This window comes from Marmota marmota, unplaced genomic scaffold (assembly GCF_001458135.2).
Source record: "Marmota marmota marmota unplaced genomic scaffold, marMar, whole genome shotgun sequence".
In the NCBI taxonomy this organism is placed as follows: domain Eukaryota; kingdom Metazoa; phylum Chordata; class Mammalia; order Rodentia; family Sciuridae; genus Marmota; species Marmota marmota.
Genome location: NW_025999999.1, coordinates 18,937,625 through 18,964,490, shown reverse-complemented (window position 1 = coordinate 18,964,490; position 26,866 = coordinate 18,937,625). Strand labels below are relative to the sequence as shown.

Here is a 26,866-nt window from a genome sequence, read left to right as displayed (position 1 = left end):
AGGAGTACCAAAAGGTAAGTAGGGAATTTGTGGCTTGACTGTTTCAAGACCATTAGCCCATCGATAAGTAGGCAGGACCTCCCCACTCCCCACTTGCCATCCCTTGAGAGGATGCCAAAACCTGAGTCTTTCTATAGTGAATATGAACATTATAAGCCAAGGCTGGGGAGGGGAACAAAAATTCAGAGAACTTGTGTCTATGAAAATAGAGTTGTTATAGAAAACAAACTGTAGCTACTTTAAGTAGGACTCTCTCCCTTAAAATATGTGTGTGTGTGTGTGTGTGTGTATAAAAAGCATATATACAGAACACATACTTTTTAATGTGTTAAGGTTTCAAGCAGTATGGAATACTCTGAGGCAGCCAGCTAAAACTGGAGAGGGGAGCATGTGAGCAGCAAACAACCATGAAAGTGGAGTTTCCCTGAGGTCAAACTCTAATGCAAGCAACCCATGATGCAGTAGCTTCATATTCCTGCATTATGCCAGGGACCTTGGGAGAAGCTGTTAAAAAAGAAGGGTAGGCTGCTGGTTCCTGGCAAAAGAAATACTCTGTGATTCTATATTTAGGTCCCTAGAAAAACACAAATTAGGTACTTTAAAAAAATGCATGTTGAAGATAATACAATAAATAGGATACACAGCAGATTATATATTATTGAACAAAGAATTAGCGAACTGGCAAAAGACTCCAAAGAAATAAGCCAGAAGAAACACAGAAAGAGATGAAGATGAAAAACATAGAGAGGCCAGAGAGATTCTGAAAGTAGGATGAGATGGTTCAACAGAGATCCATTTAGTCCTAGAAGGAAAACAAAGAAAATTCAAAGATAATGACTGAATTTTCAGAAGTAAGCAAAGACTTGAATCCTCAAGCACAGGAAGCACAAAACACACCAAATGGGTTCAATATAAATAAATCTGTTCTTAAGTAAATCATGGTAAAACTGCAGGACACCAAAGACCAGAAATTTTGAAAGCCATTAGAGAGAAAAGCTAGATCAACTAGAAAAGAAGGTCAATATGCTGTAGCAAGAGTGGAACATAAAAGTCAGAGCAATTTTCAGTAAGCAAGGCTGAGGCAGGAGATTGTGAGTTCAAACCCAGCCTCAGCAATTTAGCCAGGCCATAAGCAACTCAGCGAGACCCTGTCTCTAAATAAAATATAAAAGTGGCTGGATATGTGGTTCAGTGGTTTAGTGCCCTTGGGTTCAATCCCTATACCAAAACAAAAACAAAAACAAACAAGAAATACTATTAAAATAGAAGTAAACAAGGGAAAAGGGTCAAAATGAACATCAAGGAAAAATACAAATGGTTAAAGAAATACAGAAAATCTTTACTTTCACTAACAATAAAAGATTGATTTAAAAGAAAAATAACATGCCATGTACCAAATTAATGAAATTGTTTTAAAAATACGAATGTTCATTTTTGACAAGGATGCAGGCAAACAGGGATGCTCAGTTTTCTGAGGATAATATGAATAGGGATATTTCTACAAAGTAAATAAGCACTATGTCTCACGATCTATAGAAGGTCATAATTTTTGGCAGAGCAGTTTTTCTTTCATAAGTTCAGATCAAGAATTACATAAACATTATTTACAGTTTTACTTATAATAGTGTGAAATTAGAACATACTTAACAAAAGCAAATAAATTATGGTATACTACAAAATAATTAAAATGATATTTGAATCAAACAGAAGTGAAAAATATTCTCAATATAATACTGAAGCAATGCAAAACATATGTGTACTGTTTTTGGTTTTTAAAAACTATGGATATACAAAAGGAAAATGTTATTGGAAAGACGTAAATAACAAGATTTCTGATAGTGGGTTGTAGAAATGTGTAAGATTTTAATTTTGATTATTTCTGCACTAGTTTGTTATCTAGAATGAGAATATTATTTATATAATCAGGATATGATGATAAGTGATAATAAAATATTTTGAAAAATCAAATATAATAAGACATCTAGAATACTGCAAAATAGGAAACGCAGGAAAATGAACTAAGCTGTGCAGGCCAACCACTGGAACTGCTGTCTGTGAAGATGCCCAGCCAGGAAAGAAGAACTGGAGGGTCAGTGGTCCTGGCCAAGAGCAGAGAACTGAGCCTGTGCTGTTCTGGAAGGGTAGCCAGCAATGCTCTTAGCAGGAGAGCTGCTTCACTGTGTCTGGCTTAGACTTGAACAATGTGTTCAGTCACCTTGGGAGATGTTTCTTACATAATAACAGGCAGAACTTCTCAATAAGCAGAGTGCTGATTTCAATGCAGTGTCAACATTAGCAGGGGTATGGCCACCACAGGGAAAGTAGATTCCAAATTAGACTATTCTATCTAGGGGGGATTGAATTCATCAACACTTTTCATATATCCAACATGTTTTTGAACAAAGAAAGCACTCCAAAGTTATAATTTTCTTTACATGTGGGGAAAATCAAGACATTACAAATATGTGGGTTGAAAACTCAGGTATAAAGTGGTTAAAATATATGCCCTGATATACTATTAAAATTATTAATTTGGTTAAAATTAATCATGCTCTATATACTGTCTTTAAAATTGTTAATAAGCCTACTTGACTATAATGACCAAATAAACCTGTATTATACTTTGTTTCTAAAGCAAATTACAGGACAACTCTGATATTTATAGCATAGAAATAACTATAAAAGTTATTTTTATGAGAAACATCTAATATAAAAAAATAACAGAAAATTTATGTACTGAGTTTATTGTGTTTTAGTAAACCATCCTAACTTCTTTATGGCAATTTAGATTACAACTGCTGGAATTTTTGATCTACTATGTCATTCTATAATCTTCAAACTGGATGTTTTTAAGATCCAGAATTATCTATGACTATTTGAACACATGGAATCAAAGAGACTACATGGACTTTCAGCAACTTGTGATAATAGCTTTACAAGAAAAAAAAGTTCCATTGCTATACAAGAGCCCAAGTTATATTTTCAGTTTGAATTAAAATCAGTGTGCATTAAATAGTGGTGTGGGAAAGGAACCTTAGGGGAATCTGCAATTCCAAATTCGAGTATTTGCTCTACTGACTGTTTAACTTTAATGAAGGTCTTAATCTCTCTGAGCCTCAGTTTCTTCAAAAGTAAGGGAAAAAAGGAAACCAGCTTTGCTTATAAGATTGACCTAAGGTGCAAATGGTTGAGACAGAAAATAAATTTTAAAAACTCAGAATTTTAAACTTGATTTAAATATTTTAATTGTCCACATGACCTGGGAAGAACAAAGTCAAGCTTCTTACCTTGGCATATACATTCTCATAATTAGAATGCTTTTTCAGGGCATGCTATGTACACTTAAACACTATTCTTCTAGAACATATCCCAAAGGGCATCTATATTTTCAAAAATTTGGAATGTGGATAAATTAAATAACATGATTTAAAAGGTAACAGAGCATTCAGTGTATTTACAATATGCCTAAAAGTTTCATTTCCTAATGTAGCAACAGTAATTGGAAACACTCATTTTGAATATCTGGAAAGATTCCAAACACTCAATACATATGAAATCAATATATGAGGCTAAAAATTGGGAAAAAAGAATCCATGTTTTATACTTTCATCTCACTCTTTTATTTTTCCTTGTAAAAACTAATACATGTAATTATAGAAAGCATAATACAGATATTCAAAAAGAATTCCACATACGTTCTATCTATGAAGATACAACTATTAAGAAATTAGTGAACAGATCCTTTTCTTAGATTTTAATAAAAAAATTAGATTGCCATATATATACTATTCTATAACATATAATGAATCAATTAAAAATCCTTAATTGTTGGATTAAATCATTAAAAGTAGTTTCTAGTTTTTAAGTATTGAAAGTAGTAGAGTAAAACTAAATGTCTAGAATATTATAACTAAAAAAAAAAAAACACACACATAATGAGTAATTTATCCTGGTGAAAACTGTGAATGACGCTTACAGACTCATACAAGGTTATATAAAGCTGATAATTCCTTACCACACATTGCCCTGCCCTTCCAATGAAGAAAAAAGGAAACGGGAATGGGCGATGAATATTTTCAACATTTAGCCTTTCAACTTGACTGCCTGTGAATAACTTGTTTTTATGATGTAATTTTAGGGTCACATCAGATCTAAAAAGCTCAGACAATCTAAGTCATTTAAGGGCACTAGATGCTTTTACCTAAGTTTCTTATGGTATCATTTATTTATTTAAGAAAAACACGTGCTGTACTATCTGAGTGGATGTGCTGGCAGAAACTGGTGCTATTATCCATTACAATGACCAACAGACAACTAGAGCATCAGAGGCTCTAGGACTATTATGGTGCCAGTAAAAGAAATAAAATTACTACCATCTTGCTATCTGGACCTTGCAAACATAAAGTCACTGGATAGATCTTGTAAATGAGAACACCATACGCATAATAAACCTCAATTTTGGCCCAGACTCTGACCATTTCCCATGGCTCTGCTGTTACCCTGGTCTTGCCACCATCACCTCTGGCCTGGATTCCTGCAGAAGTCTCCTAAGGAGTTTTGCTTCTTCTCTTGTTGCTCCTGCTGGTGGAAACTCCAGGATGATTTCCAATTCCTGGCTGGTATATGCCAAAATGTCTGGATTTCTTCAAATAAGGGCTTTCCCAGACCTCCTACAGAGTATGCCTCAACTAGTGACCACAGGGATGTGGGATTTAAGTACCCTACTCCAGCACCCCCTGGCGTCAGGGAGTTTGAGCTCTGTTTTACCTTGGCTCTTGGGGTTCGCCATGGGTAAAGCTCTAGTTGTCCACAGTGGAACAGGCTCCTTCCATTTCCCCTTTCTTGCTTTCCTTCATTACCAGCATATTTTTCAATCCATAGTGAGAAAATTGTCCTTATCTCACTTTGTACTTATCAGGGAACTAGCTGAAAAATATCCCTCATTAAACTATTGTTAGTCCAGAAGGCAAGTGATTTTTAAAAAGCAAAGTCAGATTATCTCCTTCTCTCAAGACCCCCAAAAGTGGCTCTCTTCTCTTGGAATTGAACACCAACATCAGTGGTCTATGAGGCCTGACATCATCTGCCTACACCTGCCCTTCCCTTGGCTTTGTTGATCCCTGGGTTTGCCAGGCATGCCCACTTTTGGGCCTCTGCTCTATCAGGTCCCTTAGTCTGCAACTTTCTTTCCCAAGACTTGCAGGTTTCTCACTGAGTCTATGCAAAGTGACCCTGCCCCCCTCCCATTTGACACAGTCCACTCTCCCCAACCCTTCAAACCATGTCCAATTGCTAACATTAAATAATTTCCTTTCTCTGGCTAGAATGTGAGCTCCAACTGGACAGGGTTCTCTGCTGTGTTCCCTGACATTTCTCAAGTGCCCATACAGTGCCTGATGCATGGGAAGCATTCCATAAAAGCCTACTGAGCAACAGCTATAAATTCTCATGTATTGCTTGGGAGAAAAGTGACAAAATATATACTATAGGTCATGTGGCTATTACAAAAGTAATTTTTTTAAAGTAAGTTTAAAATCAAATGAATTATATTTGTGGATAAACTCACATTCTAAATGCATTAATATAATAATACATTTTGTCACTATAATAATATAGGAAAATACAACAATTCAGATTTACCAATAGAAAATTTAGAGTGATTATTCATTCATATTCATAGTATAATTATTTTTATTTTACTCACAAAGAATTTTGCACCTTAAAGGTCTTGTAAAGATTCAATACTTCTCATGCATTAAAAACATATAATTACCTTACAAAACATTTTTAGGAACACATCCACTTCAGAGAATAGGACATTCTGGTGTGTAATGGTGCACAATCACCCAAAGATGTATAAAAGGTAATTCGTTTCTTATTCCTTAAATTTCCCCTCTGCCTGTACAGAATGAAACTCAAGAGCTGCATATGAGAGTCAAATCTAATTTAAAGAAATACTTCCCTTAATTTATCACATCATGAGTAGTCAATAAAAGTTTACATAACAGTAATAGCCATTGCTTTATGTTGAGTTTAAACATTGAATTTTAAAAAGTCTAGCAGAAAACATTAAAATTGCTTTAATTTTTAGATTTAAACAAAATTTATAATATGATTTCAGAATAGTCCTATGCTAGCTACACATGCCTTTAAACCCAGTAACTTGGGGGGCTGAGGCAGGAGGATTGCAAATTTGAGGCCAGCCTCAACAACTCAGTAAGACCTTGTATCAAAATTAAAGAAATAAATAAATGAAATAAAAGGATTGCAGATATAGCTCAGGGGTGAATGCCCCTGGGTTCAAACCCCAGCACAAAATAATAATAATAATAATAATAATAATAATAATAATAACAACAACAACAACAGGCCCAGGCTTCAGAATCTACTATGTGAGAAAATCAACACTAAGTTATCATACTAAGCATCGTGCTAAGTTATAAAAATACAAAAGAGATTTGGGACAGGTTTCATTGTTCTGTAATAATGGAAAACAATTATCACATATATGTGGATATGTATGGATTTGTATGTATGTGTATGTAGATCAGCTAAATAACTTCTAAGTAGTAATTATTACAAAATGCTTAGCAATATAATTTTAAACATTCTATCTCTATTATTTTCTAAAAGATGTCAAAGGAAGGAATTAGCAGTTAGCTGCTGAGATTTACTTTGATGTTTAATTTTAATAGGAAGAAGTAAACAACCAATTTAAACTAAAAATATCTACTGAATAAAAAATGTTTTCAACTTGAATTTATTAGAGAATTTCTTAGTTGTCAATTAACTTGAGATCATTGGATATATATGGCCATAGGGAATTTAAAATATCAGAAATCATAATTATTTGCCAAGATGAAGGAAATCTAATATTAAGTTTAGGATTTTGAGAATGGAGCCCAAAGGTACTTAATTAACAAAATTACCCCCCTTAATAAAGTGAATGTTTGAAGTGATATATACATCCAACATTATCTCTGTCAAAATACTAGCAGTTTTCTTGACAGAAATTAAAAAATAGATCCCAATATTTACATGAAATTTCAAGGGACCAGAAGAGTTAAACAATCTTTAAAAAGAACAGCATGGATAGCTGGTATTTTCCAATTCTAAAACTTATAATGAAGATATGGTAGTCAAGACAGTGTGGCACTGTTGTAAAGATAGACATGTAGATCAATAGGATAGTTCAGAAACAAACTCACATATTTATGGTTAAATGATTTTGAACAAGGGAACCTGAGACCATTCAACAGAGAGTCTTTTCAACAAGTAATGCAAAGATGTCATGTGTCCTAGTAATTCACCTTTAGGTTATAAACCCCCAAAGAAATTTAAACATGTGCCCACACAAACAATTTTCCGCAGATGTTCATGGTAGTACTGCTCAGAATATCCCAAAAGTGTAAACAACACAAATGTCCATCAACTAACTGATGAAGTGGAAACAAAAGGTGAGGCTTGCATGATGGAATGCCATTTTACAACAAGATAACGAAGTGCTGACATACGCCGCAATGCGTCAGCATTGTGCTATGCGCAAGAGCTAATTACCAAAGACCACATATTATATGACTCTATTTGTACAAAATGTCCAAAATAGGATAATCGATGAAGACAGGAAACATATTAGAGCTTGCCCAGGGCTGCCAGGGCAGAGATGGGAGGGCTGAAGAAAGCCTGGTAGATGCTAATGGGCATGGGATTTCTTTTATGGGTGATGAAATATTCTAAAGTTGATTTTGGTGATGGTCACACAACTCTGAATATACTAAAATTAAATTACATGGCTTAAGTGGGGGAACTATGCTACATGAATTTTATTTCAATAAACCTTTTTATAAATGATGAACATTAATAACTAGAACTTTACTCACAGATTAAAAAAAAGCTTAGCTAAATGAGAATCTACATGTAATTATGTGTTTTCTTTTTTCCTTTGACATCTTGAAATTATGTTTCTGAATAGAAGGGGTACAAAAGAAATACAGGCATGCCAGTTATTCAGAGAACTGAGTATTAATAAAATTAAGAAAAATATCAAGAATTCCAACGTTTATGTAATGCTTTAAGGTACAGAAAGCACTGGCACCAATGGCCTTTCAGTCAACGAAACAGCAAACCAGAAAGTTGCTTGTCCCCTCCCCTCACTGACTTTGAACAAGGAGATCAAATAAGAGAGATAAATTTCACAAAATCTTCAGGAGAAACTTAGGAAAAAAAAATACAAGGAAATGGTAGCCTGCCTTAGGAAAGGGACAGAGTCACATTGTCCAGGATGGATTGATACCTGCTCCACCTGCTGTGCAGCAGGGAAGCAGAACCAGCCAGGTGCCAGCCCAAGGCTATGGAGTAGTGATGTTAACTCCAGAGGTCAGCTTGGGTGAGCAATCTCACAGCCATGAAGGCAGGGGGCTGGACCACTCCTAAGCCTTCACTTCTGCCCACCTCAACTGGGGGCTTGGTGATTACATCAATGTATGTGTACACTGTCTAATTCTTAGGAAAAAATCAAATATTTATTTTGATCCATTGAAGCTAAATTTAAGTATAACTAAGAGAAAATTCTGAGAAATTCCAGAAATAAGATGGAAACTGCTTAAAAAGGACACTCAAGTTGACATTAAACTGTTTTTAAATTTTTAAAGAAGGAAACTTTAAACTGAGTTTTACATACCATTAAGTTGTTTTGTGTTTGTGTGTATGTATACTCACACACATGTATACACATTTGATCTATCAAGAATGCCACATAAAAAAAATCTCTGGGAGGGTTATACTAGTGAAAAATGAAAGAAATGAATGAGCAAACAGCTAGAAATAAAAACAATAAAACATTCATTGTTATTAAAATATTCCATAATAATGAAAAAAGTACATCCAAAACATTAAGATCAAAATTTTCAGGTAGTGTCAACATCTGGAAGGAGAAACAGGGAGCTGAGAGCATTCTAAGCATTAATCTTGTTTGAGACTGGCAGTGGAGGAATGTGTTTGTAAGGTTTAGACTTGCTAAGGAAAAGTAACCACTATGACGGATCTTGCTAAGAGGCACTATGAGAAACAAAAATATGATATGAAATACTTGGTTTGGTAGACAAAAGTCAATTTATCCAACAGAAGCTGGGAAAAGAATCACAAGGAGGCATGCTAATAACACGCGCGCGCGCACACACACACACACACACACACACACACTCTCACACACACATTGGATAGCTGAAATAAGTATTGTTCTTGGTAAACAGTAACTTTTGTCAATGTGTACACCAAGCAGAGATTCACAGAGTAAAGGGGGAAATACAAACCAATCGTCTCCTCTACCAGAGACAAGTGCAAAACAGAAGGACAGAGAAGGAAGGACTGCCAGCAAATAGAAACTGAACAAAAGTGGGGTCGATATTTCTAACTCCACAAAGTAAAATTTAAGGTTAAAAAGTCACGATGATAAAGAAGACAGAAAAGTTTGGAAAAATTGAACAAGATGATGTAATGAACATATGTGCACCTGATAGCAGTTTCTCAAACCCCTCCAGGGAGCAACTGAGACACAGGTAGGACCTGGGTGAGCTTCCTGGTTCTGATAACTCCTCCCGCTCTGGCTTATGTCTCCACGACTGACATTCCTTTCCCCGTTGTTCCTTGGCTTTAGCAATATTTGAGAATGTTTTAAACAGATGAACAAACGAGAATTTGGATTCAAATAGTCCAGGTTTTCTATTTGCTAAGGGTTTTGTACTAACATTTGAACCAAGGGGCCAAGATGAAATGACAGCACTCGCTGTAACTTTCATCTAATCACTGTGTCTCTTTTCCAATTTCTCCCCAAGCAATGGAAGAGACACACATAAATTTCCTAGTGTTCAAAGCTTCCACGGCAACCTGTGATCTAGAGTAGTAAAAAGTCAAGAACACAAAAGCCAGACACAGCACACATTTTATTGCCTCCCAGAACAGGCCTTTTGGATAGTATCCATGACGCGTAACAGTTTCATTTTTTCAGAATCACCAAAAATGTTACAGAATCAATTATATTTGTACCTAGGTTTGGGGAGGAGTTTAATTTTTATATCCTTGCTTTCCTTGAAGAAAAGCAAAATCTTAAAAATATCAACATATAATTATTCAAATGAGAGCATTTAAAAAAGGGAATAAAATATTTCAATATGAGAGTGCTTTAATTTTTCTACTTAAATATTGTGATACAAATAAAATAAAAATAAAATAATAAGCACAAAATTGAATTGGTGTGCTTCAAAAGCACACCAATAATTAATCATTAACCACAATCTGTGAGCTTTTACTATTCAGGGTTTTTGTTCTCAGAAACCATTTCATGCATTGTTTTGGGGTTTTGACACCACATTTACATGTGTATGATGATTTGTTTCACTGTACTCTATTTCTGCACAGCCATTCTTCACACACAAGAAAAAAATTATACTTCTCAAAATTTAAAAATAAAACTATAGTGCTACTCATGTCCTTCCATTTTTTATAGTAAACTTTGCTAATAAAGGTAGAGATGAATTGTTAACTAGGGGCCAGTGGATGTACCAAGGACTAAGTGTCTGTGCTTTGTTTCTCCCATCTTAACTATATCTTAAATTCCTTCAACTCCTACCTGTCAGGGAAAGGCTGCCAGGTGAGCAGTCTGTCAGTCTTGCCTAGGCTAATAGATTCTCCAGTGGCTTTTGTTACAGTTCATGTCATACCATTAAAACTGTGTGCCTTGAAAATGGCATAACATATGTAGCTGAATCTTTTCAACTCTAGATAATCAGACTCTGTGTGGCTTCACAAGCAGATGCAGATTAGAGAAACAATATAAATATGTAAATCACTGTGGTCCCCTTTCGGCACCACTGTTCCTACCTCTAATGGCCCTCGCAGAAAGTCTGTTTGTTCGGCTCCCACTTCCAGTGCTACATCAACAGAAGCAAAGGGACGGCTGGCCATCTGCTGTCGTTCTCGAAGCAGTTGCTGGAGGGGGTTAAAAATGATCTGTTTAAAATAGGCTTGAAAGCACATTAAACTCAACAATATCTGGTTTCATTTTTGAACAAATGGCACTGAAAATTTAGGAACCATTTCATATACACATCCATATCAAGAGAGATAAAGATGAAAATTACCTTCTCCCCATGGCCTGGGTTATATTTCCATAGGGACATTAAATGTATAGAGCCTACAAATAACTTTTCCCCTGACCTTCATCCCACAAGCTTAATAAAATGTTCTCAAAAGCACTTTGAAAACCTTGGGTGAGACGTGCTACTTAAATAATAATTAAAAAATGCTATTACAATGACAGCTTATGCCAAATTTTCCCACTCAAAATAACCTATGCTTTTGTCTTAGCTGAAAGAAAATAACAGTACAAATGTCTAAGAAATGATAATGAAAAGTTGTCAAAATGCATGAATAGAGATTAAAGGAACATATACCCTTCAAGACTAAGTATTGTAAGATGTCAAGATCCCCTGTCAATTTCTATGGAACTGGTAGGAATCATCATTGTTGGTATTTATAACTTTACTCAAGGCTTCCAAGTTCATTATTTTAAATCAGGAATGATTAATAAATTGTAGAAGTTTTGTGCCTGTGCTTCTAAAGCACCCTTGATATTTTTTCTTTCTCCTTGTACTTATTGTGGGATTTGCCCAAGCTAAAATCAATAAACCTTAAAGTCCCAACCAACTACCAAGCTAATTCATATTTCTGCCTCTCCTTGTAATTATAAAATTCATTAAGTCATGATAAGAAAAAATTGATGGCCAGTACTAGATATTGCAAATCTTGCCCCTCTCATTCAATACAGCTAATAAAATTATTATTAAATATTAAAGGAAGATGAGAGATGCAATTAAATATTCTTTCAAATGAGAAGAGAATCATATCATTGGAAGAAGGCAGAATCCTTGAACACAATGAATGGCTTTATTATTTATACAGACTTTTAAAGATTCACTGGCTTTAACTTAAAACGTTAACTACTCGGCTCTGCATGCAAATGGATGCAGGCCTCTGTTGCATCATTCATAAGATTCCCTGTGGAAGACAAGGGACACAAGGCAACACCCAGTGGCAGTTTATTATTTACATATTTAACACTTGTGACACAGTGGTGATGGTATTCATGAAATGAGGATCTAAAATATAATCTCAGGCTTTGCTTAACCACTATTTAAAAGAGATATCCACATAATAATACGGGATAGCAGTAATGCAATCGTTAATAGCTTAACTTACTAAATTATACTTTTCCTAGAAGTAATAAATCCATACTAAAAAACTTATACAAAGTAGATAGTAAATGTGATTTAATTATCAAATTATTCCTTTAATATAAATTCAAAATTATTTTATTAAAAATATAGTTGTTAGCAAATAGAATCTGATCTGCACCTCTCAATAGGAGTGGCTAATGGATCTGAAGAGAAAGACTATGCAAAATATAAACACCATGATGAGTGATACTAAAAGTGGAAGACACTGCGCTCTTGGTCTTTGGTAGAAATATACACACAGACCAACATGCATACATACCCCCCACCACACACACAAATACACAATCGACCTTTCCCAGAGTAATATACAATTAGCTCTGAGAAAACTGCAAACCATAGTTTGTGTTCACAGTTTTCTAATTTTTATATTAACACATTTTTCTTTTTTTTTAAGCGAGAGAGAGAGAGAGAAAGAGAGAATTTTAATATTTATTTTTCAGTTTTCAGCGGACACAACATCTTTGTTTGTATGTGGTGCTGAGGATCGAACCAGGGCCAGATGCATGCCAGGTGAGCGCGCTACCGCTTCAGCCACATCCCCAACCCTATATTAACACATTTTTCCATTTGCATAGGTTCTCCTTAACTTGTACAGGGCATCTCACATGATTAAGTGATTTTTTTAACAAATGAGAAGTTTCTGATTCCTCATCTTGTCTTTTCTATACACCTGAAAGTAAAAGGTCTAGAGTACACAATCAATACACACTACCAAAACTCACAATGTAAATTGATAAACATTCCAAATTCACTAACTTTAGATATTCCCTGGAATATCATATATTATTGTAAACCCTAATCCTCATAATAAAAAAAAATCAGTGATTAATACTTCTGTTTAATTTTTGAAATTTTATTTGTAGAATGCCAAAGTATTTTTAAAGATTCCAGTTTGTCCTCTGAGCTTTGAGTTTCTATCACATTTTAAGAATTGAGTGCCTGCTACAGTACTTTCTTTATAGACAATGTTTGTTTTTGCCCAGACTTTAACATGGTAGTTTGTATAATACAACATGATGAATGATGATGATAATAACAATAGTAATAATTAGGGCATAAAGAGAGGGTATCAGTAAAGATAGAAACAGAGAATAAGACATACAAATTTCATCTGGGCCACTTAGCAGATTAGTTTGGGGACTCTTGCTGACATAGCTGACTTTCTGACTTGGGAACTAAGGCAACTGTTGTTCCTGCGAAATGGATGAAGAGTGAATCGCATTCTCCCGAAACACTCTTGCTTTGCTGTGGTGACTCGAAAATAATAAAATGGAAGAAATTACAATTATCTTTGCTACCAATTTCTGGCTCTAGTCCTGTCCTTAACACCTGTCCTCCTTCTATCCAATTAATACCTGGATGTATTACTTCCTGCATTTTGCAGAACAAAAGGAAATGTCAACAACATGCTTATAATTTAAATTTGTCAAACAGCATAAACACCAACAGGTGAGTGACACAGACTCTGGATCTGAAGAGCCTGCCTTTGAAGACCAGTTTCCTCCACTTCAGTGGAGCACAGCCAAAAGATTCAGACCTCTGGAAGCCTCACTTCTCCCCGTCTGTAAAGTGGGGTTCACCATAGTACCTACACCTACACCTGTACCACAGGGGACCTGCTTTGAATCCCAGTGTCTCTACTCACTCACTATTGGACCATAACCAAATTACTCAGGCTTTTCAAACACTCATTCCTTCCCTCTATGAAAGGGGAACAACTAGCATCTTCAGGTCCTAAGGTTAGAACTAATGAAGCGATGAACTTGGACCCCTCAGCACAGAGGTGGGCGCTCTGTGAGCACACAATGACTCTTCACAATCATGCTGTTGAATTTCAAGCATTACTTTTGTCTTTGAAGATGACACACTAATTACCACAAGCCCATTTTCTTTAGCACTGGTGACACATTTTGCTTTACGAGTCTCCCTTTTACCAAATGTCGCAAATTTATGAGACAGTTGGAAAATGTCATTATTGTTGTAAAATGAATTTATATTTGGAACTTCTTGGTGTGCCATTTGTGATGAAAAATGATTAAAAACACAATCTGAAAATTAGGAGAAAATATATAGTACTTTAAGAAATTTTGCAAATTAATTTACTTTATGTGATTGTTTTTTTAAATGAAGTCTAAAAATGTACATCAGTAAGAAGCCAAATAGCACATGTATCTGTTTGTAACTATTCTTCTACTGCAAATTATGCAGCAGAACTCTAAAACCAAGAGAACAAGTTGATCATAATACAATAGATTATAATCATGCTGTCATAAACATTGATGTGAGGAAAATTTAAAAATGAAAGAGATGATCTTAGTATCATATTAGTTGTCCAAAATAACTATTACTATTCAAAATCTCTTACAGACCACACATGGAATTAAAAGTAATGTGAAAATCCACTTAAACTTGACAACTAGGTGTAATAATTGCTCCTATCAAATTTATACATGAATACAGATAATTCTTCCTCTTCCTACCTTTACTTCAAATCCTGTATTATTTCCCAAGTTCACATTAGACACATTCCAACTATGACAAGGCACATAGTCTCTAATAAACTGTGGGACAATGACCCTCCAAATGCACATGCACACAATACACTTGTTCCTGCCATAGGCTCCTCTCATCTCTGTGGGAAGAGGTTCCCACACATCCTCCTCCTTCACCTCCAGATACCCTTCTGTTTCACCTCTGCTACCAGCTTTCACTATATTAGCATGATGCTGCTTCTTTGTATCTCTATTCTTTTCTAGAATCTTCTTTGAGGTCAAAAGTTATTTTTGGCTATTTCTTAACCCCCAAGCACTTAGTGGATATTCAATAGGAATGGACTATGAACATGTGAATAATTTAAAGCATAAAATTTTGCATCATATTAAAAAGGGTAAAGGCAAGTTTTAAAATTGATTTTAATTATGATTAAATTTAAAAACTAGGATGAATCCTTTGATATTATGGACTTTATGTCTTATACTCCAAAGTAGGTTGGCATTTTTTTTAATGGGGCAGTTTTGTGGATCTGTATTTCAAATCTACATCAGGCCCGTATGGTTCTTCACCTACCTTACTGCAATTAAGGATTAATGGAAAAGCTGTCATAAAACCATCCCAATGCATTAGTATATCTAACAGCAATAAATTCCTAAAATTTTGGAAAGTTATAAAAGGAGAAATTAAAATGATTTTTCATTGGTCTTGAGTTTATGTACTGAAATGAACCAAGAGCTTGAATCAGTGATTAACAACAAACTTTATAAAACGGGTGTTTCTATTATCAGCACAAACACATCTAACAGAGCAACAATAAAAACAGTAGATTTTTCTTTTGGTGTTATAATAGTATAAAGAAATAAAGAGTTCTGAAATACCTTTCAGAACCATCAAAGCAGGAGAGTATATGATTCTATCATTTTACATAACTAGATCTTCAAGGCACAAGGCTCTTGTTCAGAGATATTGGGAATCTTTTGCTTCCAGTCTTCTAATCTGGGGCTGGTTTTTCTGGATAGTGGTGTTAGTCCTTTATGGTAGTGGTTTGGCAAGCTGTCTTTATTCAGGTTACTCCGATTACTTTTTTCTAGGTCTCTACAATTTTTGAACAACTGGAGATGTGCTTACTTTTGAAATACTGTTGTTTACTTAGAAATGAAAAATTTCAAGTAGCTTTCTGATGGGTTCTCACTGAGTTTATTGAAAATATTCACTTCCATTGATTTTAAAATGTCTTTGCCAATTGATATTTTTGCAATATTTGTACTAATTTGTAAAATAAACTTCAGTGACTGCCCAGAAGGGCCCCAATCCATGGTAGTACCTGCTCTTGGTACTACCATGAAGCTTGATACCAGACAGAGAAAGAATAAAGAAAGAATGGAAAATGTTCCCAGAATTTTCATTAAAATGTAAGTAAAATAAAGTGATAATAGTTTATGTTAGCTCATGCAGGTGCACAACACATAATACACACACAAACATATTGCAGGGGCATGCCAATGTATGTGTAAAAGCACAATCATGAAAATGCATATAAATTATACAAATTCTAATTCAAAGTAAATACATTATAATTCAAATTAAAACTTAGACATGTGAAAGGCCAAATTAAAGATTAAATAATGTCAGCAAATGTCTTTGCTGTCATTTGGATAACACATCATATTTTTGGTATGAGTTAGACACAATCTTCATAGATTTTTGGACCTGTAAGGAACCTCATAGATTCAGTAGGCCAGCAATTTTCAACCTAGACACCTAGACACTAAAGGGCACATAGACAATGCATACAAAGTCCATAAACTTGTCACTAAAAACTTTTTTCCTACAATTTCAGTAGTTTCAATCATTTAACTTAGTGCTGTCTTTGGAAGTTAACTGCTCCTCAGTCAGAACCTAAATATAAGTATACTATACCTTTAAATTCTTTCAACAAACAAGTCAGTTCACATATATTAATGTTTAAAAGCAGAATAGAGTATGTTCAGAAAGCAAGTGAGAAAGTCACTTTAGAATTTCTGACATCCCTATGTGTAAGAAATGAACTTGAAAATTATTTTAAAGGCAGAATGGATTTAAAACTCAAACATCTAATTCTAAAATTTCCTTTCATTTCTTTGCTTTACTGGTTCTCACACATTGGTTTTTATGCAAACTTTGGTGTACATGCAATGTCACCTATACTGTGTACAGAATGATCTGGTCTCTACAAGATATCAGACTTATACACTCATTTTAGATTATAATTTCAATGTAAGATTAGTTTCCTGGAACTCTGGAATTATCAATATTAACAAGAGCATGATGGTAAAACTATCTGGTCAGACCTTATTTTCATGTAGTAAGGTCCTTAAAAGGCTTTTTTTACTGAGAGAAGTGAAATACACTATATCTGATTTTATAAGTATGGGCATTTTAAATATGGACTGTCTTGGTTTAGGTTATTTTAGGAACTATCAAAGAAAATAAAGTATAAAGATCCTCTTCTTCACATATTCATAGTTACGCATTTTTAGTTAAATGTCTAAGATTGAAAGCAGTACTTCTTTCATGGATGGTTCTTCCCCATGGAAAGTTGAAGTCAAGAAGATTGAGGAAATACCTACCAACTGTGTGTTTATATGTCAACCACCATAAGTCTTCATGGAAAATGAGTTTAATTTATAAGGGAGAGTTTACCAAAATTTGAATTTTTCTCAAAACAAAAGCTGTATCTTGAAGCATTACACAAGGTTGCATATCAAATAAGTTGAAGCTTCATATCACTGTATAGACCTTGGTAACATTTTGTTTGGAAAGATGAAGATGGTTATTGGTGTGAAACAAACAACAAATAAAAACCAATATATCTGTCAAATTATCATATCCACTCCTGAAATTGCAAATATTTGCTTCCATTTTTTCCTAATATTTTGAAGTAAATTAGGAAATAATTGGAAGCTTCATCATTTCTCTTTAAATGAAACAGCAACCCTCCTTATCAAAGCCAACTCCCTAGTTTTCATCAACTGTGTGTTTGTTGACTTCATTTATAAATATTCCCAACGTATGAGGACTTTTGAGAAGAGGTGTGTCACCAGGGGTGGGCCCTGGAAGGACTCATCCTCCCAGGGCCCACCCTCCTCTCTCTGCTTCCTGGCTGCCATGAGTGGAACAGTGCTCTCCCTGCCCTTCTGCTGCAATGTGTTGCCTCACCTTGGACTCAGAGCCATGGACTTGGCTGACCATGGACTACAACTCTGAAACCGTTAGTCAAAAACAAATTTCCCCTCTTCTAAATGGTTCTTGCCAGGTATTTTGGTTACAGAATTTTGAAAAGTTAATGCAGAAATACACCTTTTTGTCCCCCAGTGAGAAAGGAAGCACTGTACATCATGTGGTAGATCTCTTTATGAATTAGCAATAACAAAATAATTCTCAGAAAGTTTTATGACCTTGTCAAGAAATCTCATTATAGATTGGAAGCGGATTATGAAGTTCTTTGCTTAGCATTCCAAAGAAAGATTTGAAGAGTTTAGACTAAAATCATGAGCTGATTTTTTTCCCTCTGTTTTCTTTCTTTAAAAAACTAAAAGCCCATTCTTAAAACAATTTTATGGAGAGTACATTCATATCTGCACTTAACTTGATGAATAAATTTTACTATAATCATTCATTAATTAAACTCATTTTTAATGAATTAATACTACATGCCAGATACTTCTCTAGGAATTGATCTCTCTCTCTCTCTCTCTCTCTCTCTCTCTCTCTCTCTCTCACACACACACACACACACACACACACACACACACGTACATATCACAGACTTTTCTAAAACATCTACTGGGAGGCTATAGGCAGAGAAGTGTCAGACAATATATTTTGATATTGAAGGAAGGATTTATGTAGCCTTGAGTTGAAAGTAATAAAGCCTCAGTGGGAAAAGCCTGGGCTATCTGTAAAAATTTTGTACAATTTTTCAAAGCTTACTTTGGGCAATTTTAAAATTAAAATTTAGATTCATAATCCCTTCTTTGTTGACATAAATGTCATCACTAACACAGACTTTGCCAAAGATGATTTCATTTCAGGATAAAAGAAATCATACAAAATGGATTCATCCAGAAGAGTTTTAAAAACTCTGCCACTGAATGATGCAAGACTGTCCTTTCTGGTGAACAGTGTAAAATGCAACAGACCTCTGCAAGAGAGTAGTAGTTTTGTCTTATTTTTATTCTTGTTGACATCAAGTCAAAAAGAAATGCTATTACCAATTTCAAAGATTACTCTGGCTGGGCATGGTGGCACACACCTAGAATCCCAGTGGCTCAGGAGGCTGAGGCAGGAGGATCCTGAGTTCAAATCCAGCCTCAGCAACTTAGCAAGGCCTAAGCAACTCAGTGAGATGCTGTCTTTAAATAAAATACAATAACGGGCAGGGGATGTGTTTCAGTGGTTAAGCCCTCCTGGGTTCAATCCCAGTTTAAGAAAAGATTACTCTGGTGGGCACTTAAAAATCATATTAAATGGCATATGTGTTTTATTTGTTCAACATTGACTTATATGAACAAGTAAAGAAAATATTACCAAAAAATGTAATGGGAAATGTAAGATGGTAGGGAGAGAGTAGGGAGGGGAAGTACTTGGAGTAGGGTGGTAACAGTTCTAATAAGAAATGGCATTTGCCCTGAAACCTTGAGTAGTCAATCAGAGTAGGCAAGCATCCCTCAAATCCCCAATAGATTAACATAGAAAAGTTTACTTCTTGCTTACACAGGATCTATTGGTCTAGCTAATGCCCAACTGATAATTCAGCAACACCATCGGCATCAATTTTGTGGTTTTCCAGCTAAACCCAGAATTCCATAGTGTCTTGACAGAAAAAGAGATCAATGAATCGTGCATAAACTTTTCAATTCTTCACCCAGGAAGGATGCACATCACTTTCCAGAAATAGTCACACAGCTCAACCTAATTACATAGGAGACAGAGAAGGGAGCAGAGCAAATGGAATACTAGATGAGTGGAACAAAGAAGGACAGAATAGAACATTTCAGGCAGAAGAGTCAGCAAGCAAGAAAGTTCCTCAGGCAAGTCAAACTTGAATTTTTCAGAAACAAAAAGAAAGCAAAGTCTAAATAAGCCAGATGGCGAGAAGCAGAATGGCCCAACAACAACACTGGCTTTATCAATGTCAAAAGAAAGCAAAATTACACCTCTACATTATCAGGAACATAGGAGCTGAATAAATCATATTCATTAGTTTTTAAAACATAATTTCTCATTACAGTGATCAGAGAATACATTCCTATGTTGTTAAAAGTAGCTTGGCACAAAAGGGTGCAAGAAATAAGCTTTATCATCCTCAAATAAAGTAATTTAATATATAGCTAGGAAAACAGCAACAGCAGTTAATCTCAAATACAATGAACCTAGCTCTCCCAATAAGTATCAAAAGGTCATTTTTTGTACATAACCTTCTTTAATACAAAAGGCCAGGTGGTTGTAATTTACCCGAGCAAATCAAAATGAGCAAAGGATGGGTACTGAAAAGGTCATTTGAAAGCTAGATCCCCAGATTGGATGTTAATACTCAGAACTCCTCAAAGAGCAAAAAAATGGGGAAGCTGGGTAATTTCAAATTTTAAAACCTACTACTTAAAAACAAATGTTCTCAACTAGAATGCTTCACTGTCATGCTGTAGGATATATTACTGGCCCAACTTAGAGGTCTGAGTTGTGAGAGAAATGCTTGTCCTGCCCTCAAAAAAAGAGCAAATGAATGCTGTGTTTGATGTCATGAGGTGCATAAGACCATCCAGTCAGCCTCGATGAGTGGAAATATAAAAGCAGCTGATTATAACAGAAACAACACGAGGACTCCACTTGCCTGCCAGTAATTTATGACTGGAGGCTCCTGCTACAACAGAATCCCTCAGCAGTTCCCCTCCTCCTCTTAAGAAGTAATTTGGGAAAGATCAACCCCCTCCCCATTCTGAGAATCAATACAATGCTCAGGATTCTATTCTGAACCACTACATTAGCAAGCTTCCAGGTTATGAAAATCTAAATGCACATAATATGGTTAGTTTTTTTCATCAAGTGAAGGAAGGAGTTTGTGTTGAATACTTGGGTTACTTGTGACTATAATTTTGAAGTTCTTCAAGAGATAATTAAATCTCCCTAGGTAAGTAAATGACCCAAATGCTGGCAGTTTCCTCTTAATCACTATTCTAAAATATTTTTTTTCTTAAAAGGAAAATGTGATTATTTTTCAATTAGCTAATGGAGTCATTTTCAGTTCAATATTTAGAAACTTTAAAAATGGTTCTTTTGTAAAATGTTCCTTTGTTAAAACATCTGCTAATTAAAGTTTTTAAAAGCCTCTGTTAGAATATACCTATGGTATTCATTGACAAATTGGTGTGATAAATGAATATGGAGTCTTATATTCAATATTTTGTGAAAGGAGGCATGATATAATTAAAATAAACTAAATTCAATTGTTTGAATTTTTAATATGATGGGCATTTTGAGGCAGGACTAATACAAATTGGTTTTCTTATGTACTTAGAAAAGTGCGTTAAACCACAAAAGTCAGAATGTAAGAAAGTCATGGTCATAACAGACTCACTGGAATGATTCATTCTCTGAGACGGATGGACTCCTAGGGGTTACCTAGTCCAGTGTTCTATGCAAGCAGGGTCAAAGCTTTCTGATCAGTGGTCATCTAGCAAAGGACCACGTTTTACTAAGTCAGCATAGCACTATTGTTCATTATACTAAACAAAAATTATATTCTTGAACTCTTTGTAGATCATTAAATTTAGGCAGTGTGTTTCCAATTTTATTTACTGAAATTCTTTTGAAACTATACTAGATATTTGAAAATCTTTCTCACATCTTCAAATTAAACAGTCCTAATATCTTAACATTTTCATTCATTATTTATGTAACAAACAGTTATGGACTATTCCAATGTTCTGGGAAAAGGGCCAGGCACTGGCATTTAAGAGTTATGAAACACAGTCTTGCCCTCAAGGGGCTTACTCATCCTCTCATGAGTATGGCAGAATTGTTTCTCATATAACATAGTTTTCACTGTTTAGTTTTTAAATGTTCCTCTTAAAATATAAAATGAACATAATATTCTAGATATGATCTGACTAGTATAGACTATGATAGAAAACTACATTTCTTACCCTAAAGTAATTTGCATTTTTTCCTTTATCAAAATAGTATTTTTATGTTTTACTTTTAGAATCACTCTATGTTTCTGGCCCTAATCAATGTTTCTAGGTCTTTCTGACATAACCTTTAATCAAGACAAGTCTTCTCCAGTTAGCACTTGTATGAATGAATTTTTAAAACCAAATTCAGAACTTTACATTGGCATTTATAAATTTTTCATGTTTTCTTATTGTTATTTTGTTAACCCATTTTTCCTTGAGTGTAGAATTCTCTTTGAATCTTGAATTTCTGACATGTTAATTTCGTTCCTCCCAGGGTCATTTGCGTTGAGCCTCTCTAATGCCTTCCCTTGATTAGATCAACATCTTCTGCTGGCAAAGAACATTCAATGCAGTGAGCTGCCATATTCGTTGGCCTCTAAGGCAAACTACACAAGTCTCTAATAGAATGACTTTGGCCTTTCACATTCCAGAGTTCCCTCCCTACAGTTGCACAGGTAGAACAGATAAAGTATACAGATTTCAAAGCACTGACTTTGTTTTCACAGGCTATGTCCCCTCTGAAAAACAAGACACCTATGGTACCTAAGGAGATCCTTAGCTAGAAGACTAGGTACACTTTCCTTTATTTTCAAACCTAGTGAAATCACCCTTTGCTCACTGCAGAAACACCTACAAAATGTATCCTCCTAAACACTGCTCTGAAGTCCACCTTTTTGGATCATTTGTTGCCGAATTAAAATTTTTATTCTTTGTATACATAGAGCATGAATAGTGGGTCCCGAAAGGGGGTAACTAACTGTAAGAGGTGTCCATATTTCCGTCTTAGCCAATCTCTCAGCAACTGATGACTAAGCAGCTTTCTTAGCTCTTTCAGTCTCATAGACTAAGAATGCATTCGAATACTCAACCTCTCCCTCTATATCTCCACTGCTTCACCTATTGATGGGTACACATCTTCCCAGATTTACTGATTTATGAAAATTCCTATTGCCAAGAAATATCTGATGATAGAGTTGTTTTTCCTTTACCATACATATTTTCACTTCTCACCAATATATTCTATGTAACTAATAATTAACCTATACTTTCCCTTTATTCTTATCTAATATATTTCCTCTCTAACAACTTGCCCATAAATCTTTAAATTTTATAATCAAGTCATTTATTTCTTAGTTGATGAAAATTTTAAATGGATCAGAGAAAAGAAATGAATCCTTTATTACCATATTAAAGCCCTTTCTCTAGAAACAGACACTTATGGAGCAATCAGCAATGAATCTATTGACCTGTTGGGGTCTCTGGTAAGACTTCCACTAAGTAGACCTTATTATCCACCTGGGATTTTGTACAAATTGAAAAATAAAAAGTGAAGATAATGACCATAATATCATCTTTATTATTGATGCTGTTTATTGCCTTCAAATTTACAATTTAAACAAATGACTCCACTTCCTTAGGGACAGAATATGTCATGGGCAGTCTAACAAAGATGATCAGTGGGCTTCAACCAGGCCCAAAGCCTTAAGGTGCAGCTCTCCCTCAGCAGGTACAACTGGGGCAATGACTTAATTTGTAGAAAAGGAAGCCTGAAATTATTGGGCAAAACAATATTTGCTATTATTAAACTACAAAGAAGTCCAGATACTACATCTAGATCTAGCTCTAGCTCTAACAGAACCAGAAAGAGTTACATGGTTTGTATTAGGCCTAAGTAGTCACACTAGTTACTTTGCATAAAATTTCATTTTGTGTTTCTTCCTTGACTACCCCATTAAAATTTCAATTTTTATCTCTTCAACTGCCAATATTTCTCTTCCCTCTTTTGTTTTCTCCATCATATTCTCGATAGAATGGCATGCTATGTATTTTGCTTATTGTTTGTCTAAAATCTGTCTCCCTACTGATAGTACAGGGATTTTGACTTATGTTAAAATCTCGACATCTAACAAGAATCTGATCATGGCAGATGCTCAATAGATACTTGCTGAATTAAAGAATTCATTGAGAACCAAGGAGGAACCTATTGATGATCATTAAAATAAAGTAGCTTGAGCACAGGTTCAAGATCATTCTAAATCGTGTGGTTTCAGGTTGTCTTTGAATTCCATAATTACATATGAAAAACATATTTACTGTCAAAATGTCACAGGAAATAAAATAAGACTGAAGTGCCTTCTGGTTTGTCACAATTTAGTCAGTGCTATTCACCAAATACGTCACTCTAGGTTTAGTATTGGGGTGAACAGAAAAAAGGAATCTGAATGAGATGTATTTGGGGCTGACACCATTATGAATTTCTAAATTTTGCAAGATGGCAGTAGTGACTTTCTAAGAAATAAGTATAGAAAATGTCCAATTACCATTTGCTTTGGGGTTGTTTTCCACTCAGATATATAAACTCATAGGACATGAGTTTAGGACAGTTTTTAAAGACTAATAGGCAACCTGGAAATATTAAAACCAAGATTTCTCAATCTAGTCTTCTCCCCTCATATGTCATTGAGTCTCAGGTATGGTGTTCAACCATACTAAAAACTAAGTATAGGCAACATTGTTTGCCTAAGATAACTTGTCTAGGGATTGATTCTATTTTCTAAATTTTGTGAATATGAGATCAGTCACAAAATAATTAATGAAGTTGCTTAATATATCCCGTTCCAACCCATTTCAGAGGCTTCCAAGTATAAAAATCAAAACTGACCACAAATGGGAACCTGGGAGAATACCCAAAAAAGCCAATGGACTTGGCTCCTGAGTGCTAAAGGCAAGAGAGCCGCCTTGTAAAACTGCTGGTCTCTTCCCTCAGGGTGTATGACCACTTCCATGGTTGACCACAGGTCTTGTGCTTAAGTCCAGGGTGCTAAGAGAACAAAGAGTTGGGGCAAAGCTTTTGCCACTCCTAACTCCCATGAGGGGTATTGTCCATAAACACTCCCCTAGCTTCTTTCTGGTTCTTTATTGTGCTCATCAGGAGTGTTGATTTCATAGATGCACTGGGGTATATTCAACCCACGTCTGCCTTTCACCCCCAAAGCTAATCTGACTGTAAACAATGTGGTTTCTGCTCTGATTCTCTATCTCAGAAATTCTTATCTGAGAGGAACCACATGCCATAATCTCACATTATCCAGGGTAGATGACTAAATCTGCCTAATTCGGGGGTTCAGAGTCAGCAAGCTCATTTGGTTTATGGACCCAGTCATATCCTTCAGCATGGTCTTTATCAGTAATAAAGATGATTTATTGACCAATACTTGCCAATTAATTATTTAGTTTACATTTGTTTAGAATCCAGAGAAGGGCTCTAGTTTTTGTTTCCCGCTCCCCACCCGAGAAACCACCAACAAGAACTCAGTGTCCACATTTCCATCTATTTTAGGAGAACATTGTATATTCTCAGATGCCTTGATAAGATCAAGATGAATCACGGCTGCAGCACACACACCGCGCTGTTTCAGTCATGTTATCCTAATGTTTGTACGTTTTGACTTTCTAAAACTTATTGCTCTTATGAATAAATTAATACATGAATTAATGATTAATTAGGGTATTTTATTTTAGAATTTGTTGCCATGTGATAAAGCTTTTCTGTAAACATTTTGAAATCAATGTTGCTAAAATCTAGGATGTGTATGACCTCCCTCTATTCCTTTTCCTATTATATACTTTAAATGACATGATCAGTTTTCTTTCTCCCAAGACGTCCACATCCCCAACCTACTTGGTCATTTCTTTCACTATTCTCTCTGCTTTCTGAAAGTTGGAGCTGTCGGCCCAGCACATCAAGAATGAATCACATCTTCAGCTTTCAGAAGTATGTCCAAACACTTTCTATTCCCCTACAATTACTCTATCTTGACTCACAGCCAGTTTTGTAACCTATCTGTGGGACAAAGACAATTTACCACAGGTCATACAATTAATGATTATACTTTCAGCTCAAGGGAGATATTTTGGAGTGAATTCAAGTGCAATACTCTTAAGAATAACCATCTCTAAAATGTAAATAATCTGATTCATGTTTCCTTTTCCATTTATTGTACTCCTATCAATACTACCTTGGCTCAATGACCCTCCAAGTCAGGACTATCACACAAACAATAAATAACTTAGTGATGAAATACATGTTTCAAAGCTTCTAAATTGCATTTGGTCTCTGCATGCTTTTAGTGCTATTTTATCTTTTTCTTTTAATATAAGGTTAAATGACTTCCTTGGGTGAAGAACACTCTATATTATAGCCAATCAATCATCAGACAATTGAGACCCCCTCCACAATGCAAGCCATTTTGCTAAGACTATAGAGAATAGTAAGAACTAGGACAAAGTACTTGTCTTCCAGATTTATAGTCTACCTAGAAAATTGAGATTTAGAGTTAAATAGATGATTTTAATGACAGAATAAGTCAGAAATGCAAATGTGCAATCAGATGTCAAATAAGTGGCACAGCAAGTACTATGATTTCAGGAAAAGCCATTGCTGTGCATGTGAGAAGTACCACGGCCTGTGATAAGGTGATGCTTAAAGGATGCATAAGACTGAAAAACTGCTGTATGATAATAATTTTTTTTAAATTTTTTATTGTGGGTTGTTCAAAACATTACAAATTTCTTGACATATCATATTCGACACTTTGATTCAAGTGGGTTATGAACTCCCACCTTCACCCCATACATAGATTGCAGAATCACATCAGTTACACATCCATTGATTTACAAATTGCCATACTAGTGTCTGTTGTGCTCCGCTGCCTTTCCCATCCTCCCCCCTCCCCCCTCCCCACCTCTCCCCTCCCCTCCCCTCCTCTCTCTCTACCCCCTCCACTGTATAACCCTGAGGGTCTCCTTCTATTTCCATGCAATTTCCCTTCTCTCTCCCTTTCCCTCCCACCTCTCATCCCTGTT

At 35.2% G+C, this 26,866-nt stretch overlaps 1 protein-coding gene across 6 annotated transcripts in view; it reads right to left on the bottom strand.

The window, feature by feature from the left end:
* Positions 1–26,866, bottom strand: part of Atrnl1 (attractin like 1) — a 708,669-nt gene that overhangs the window by 207,445 nt on the left and 474,358 nt on the right. For 4 of the 6 annotated variants that reach the window (XR_007349210.1, XM_048807394.1, XM_048807396.1 and 1 more), the window contains one exon: positions 10,879–10,986. Coding sequence is in view for 4 of the 6 variants with exons in the window: in XM_048807394.1 (XP_048663351.1) it covers positions 10,879–10,986 (108 nt within the window). In the remaining 2 variants the exon portion in view is untranslated. Of the gene's footprint in view, positions 1–10,866; positions 10,987–26,866 lie in introns of all 6 variants that reach the window. The other 2 variants (XR_007349211.1, XM_048807395.1) reach the window with 1 other exon arrangement.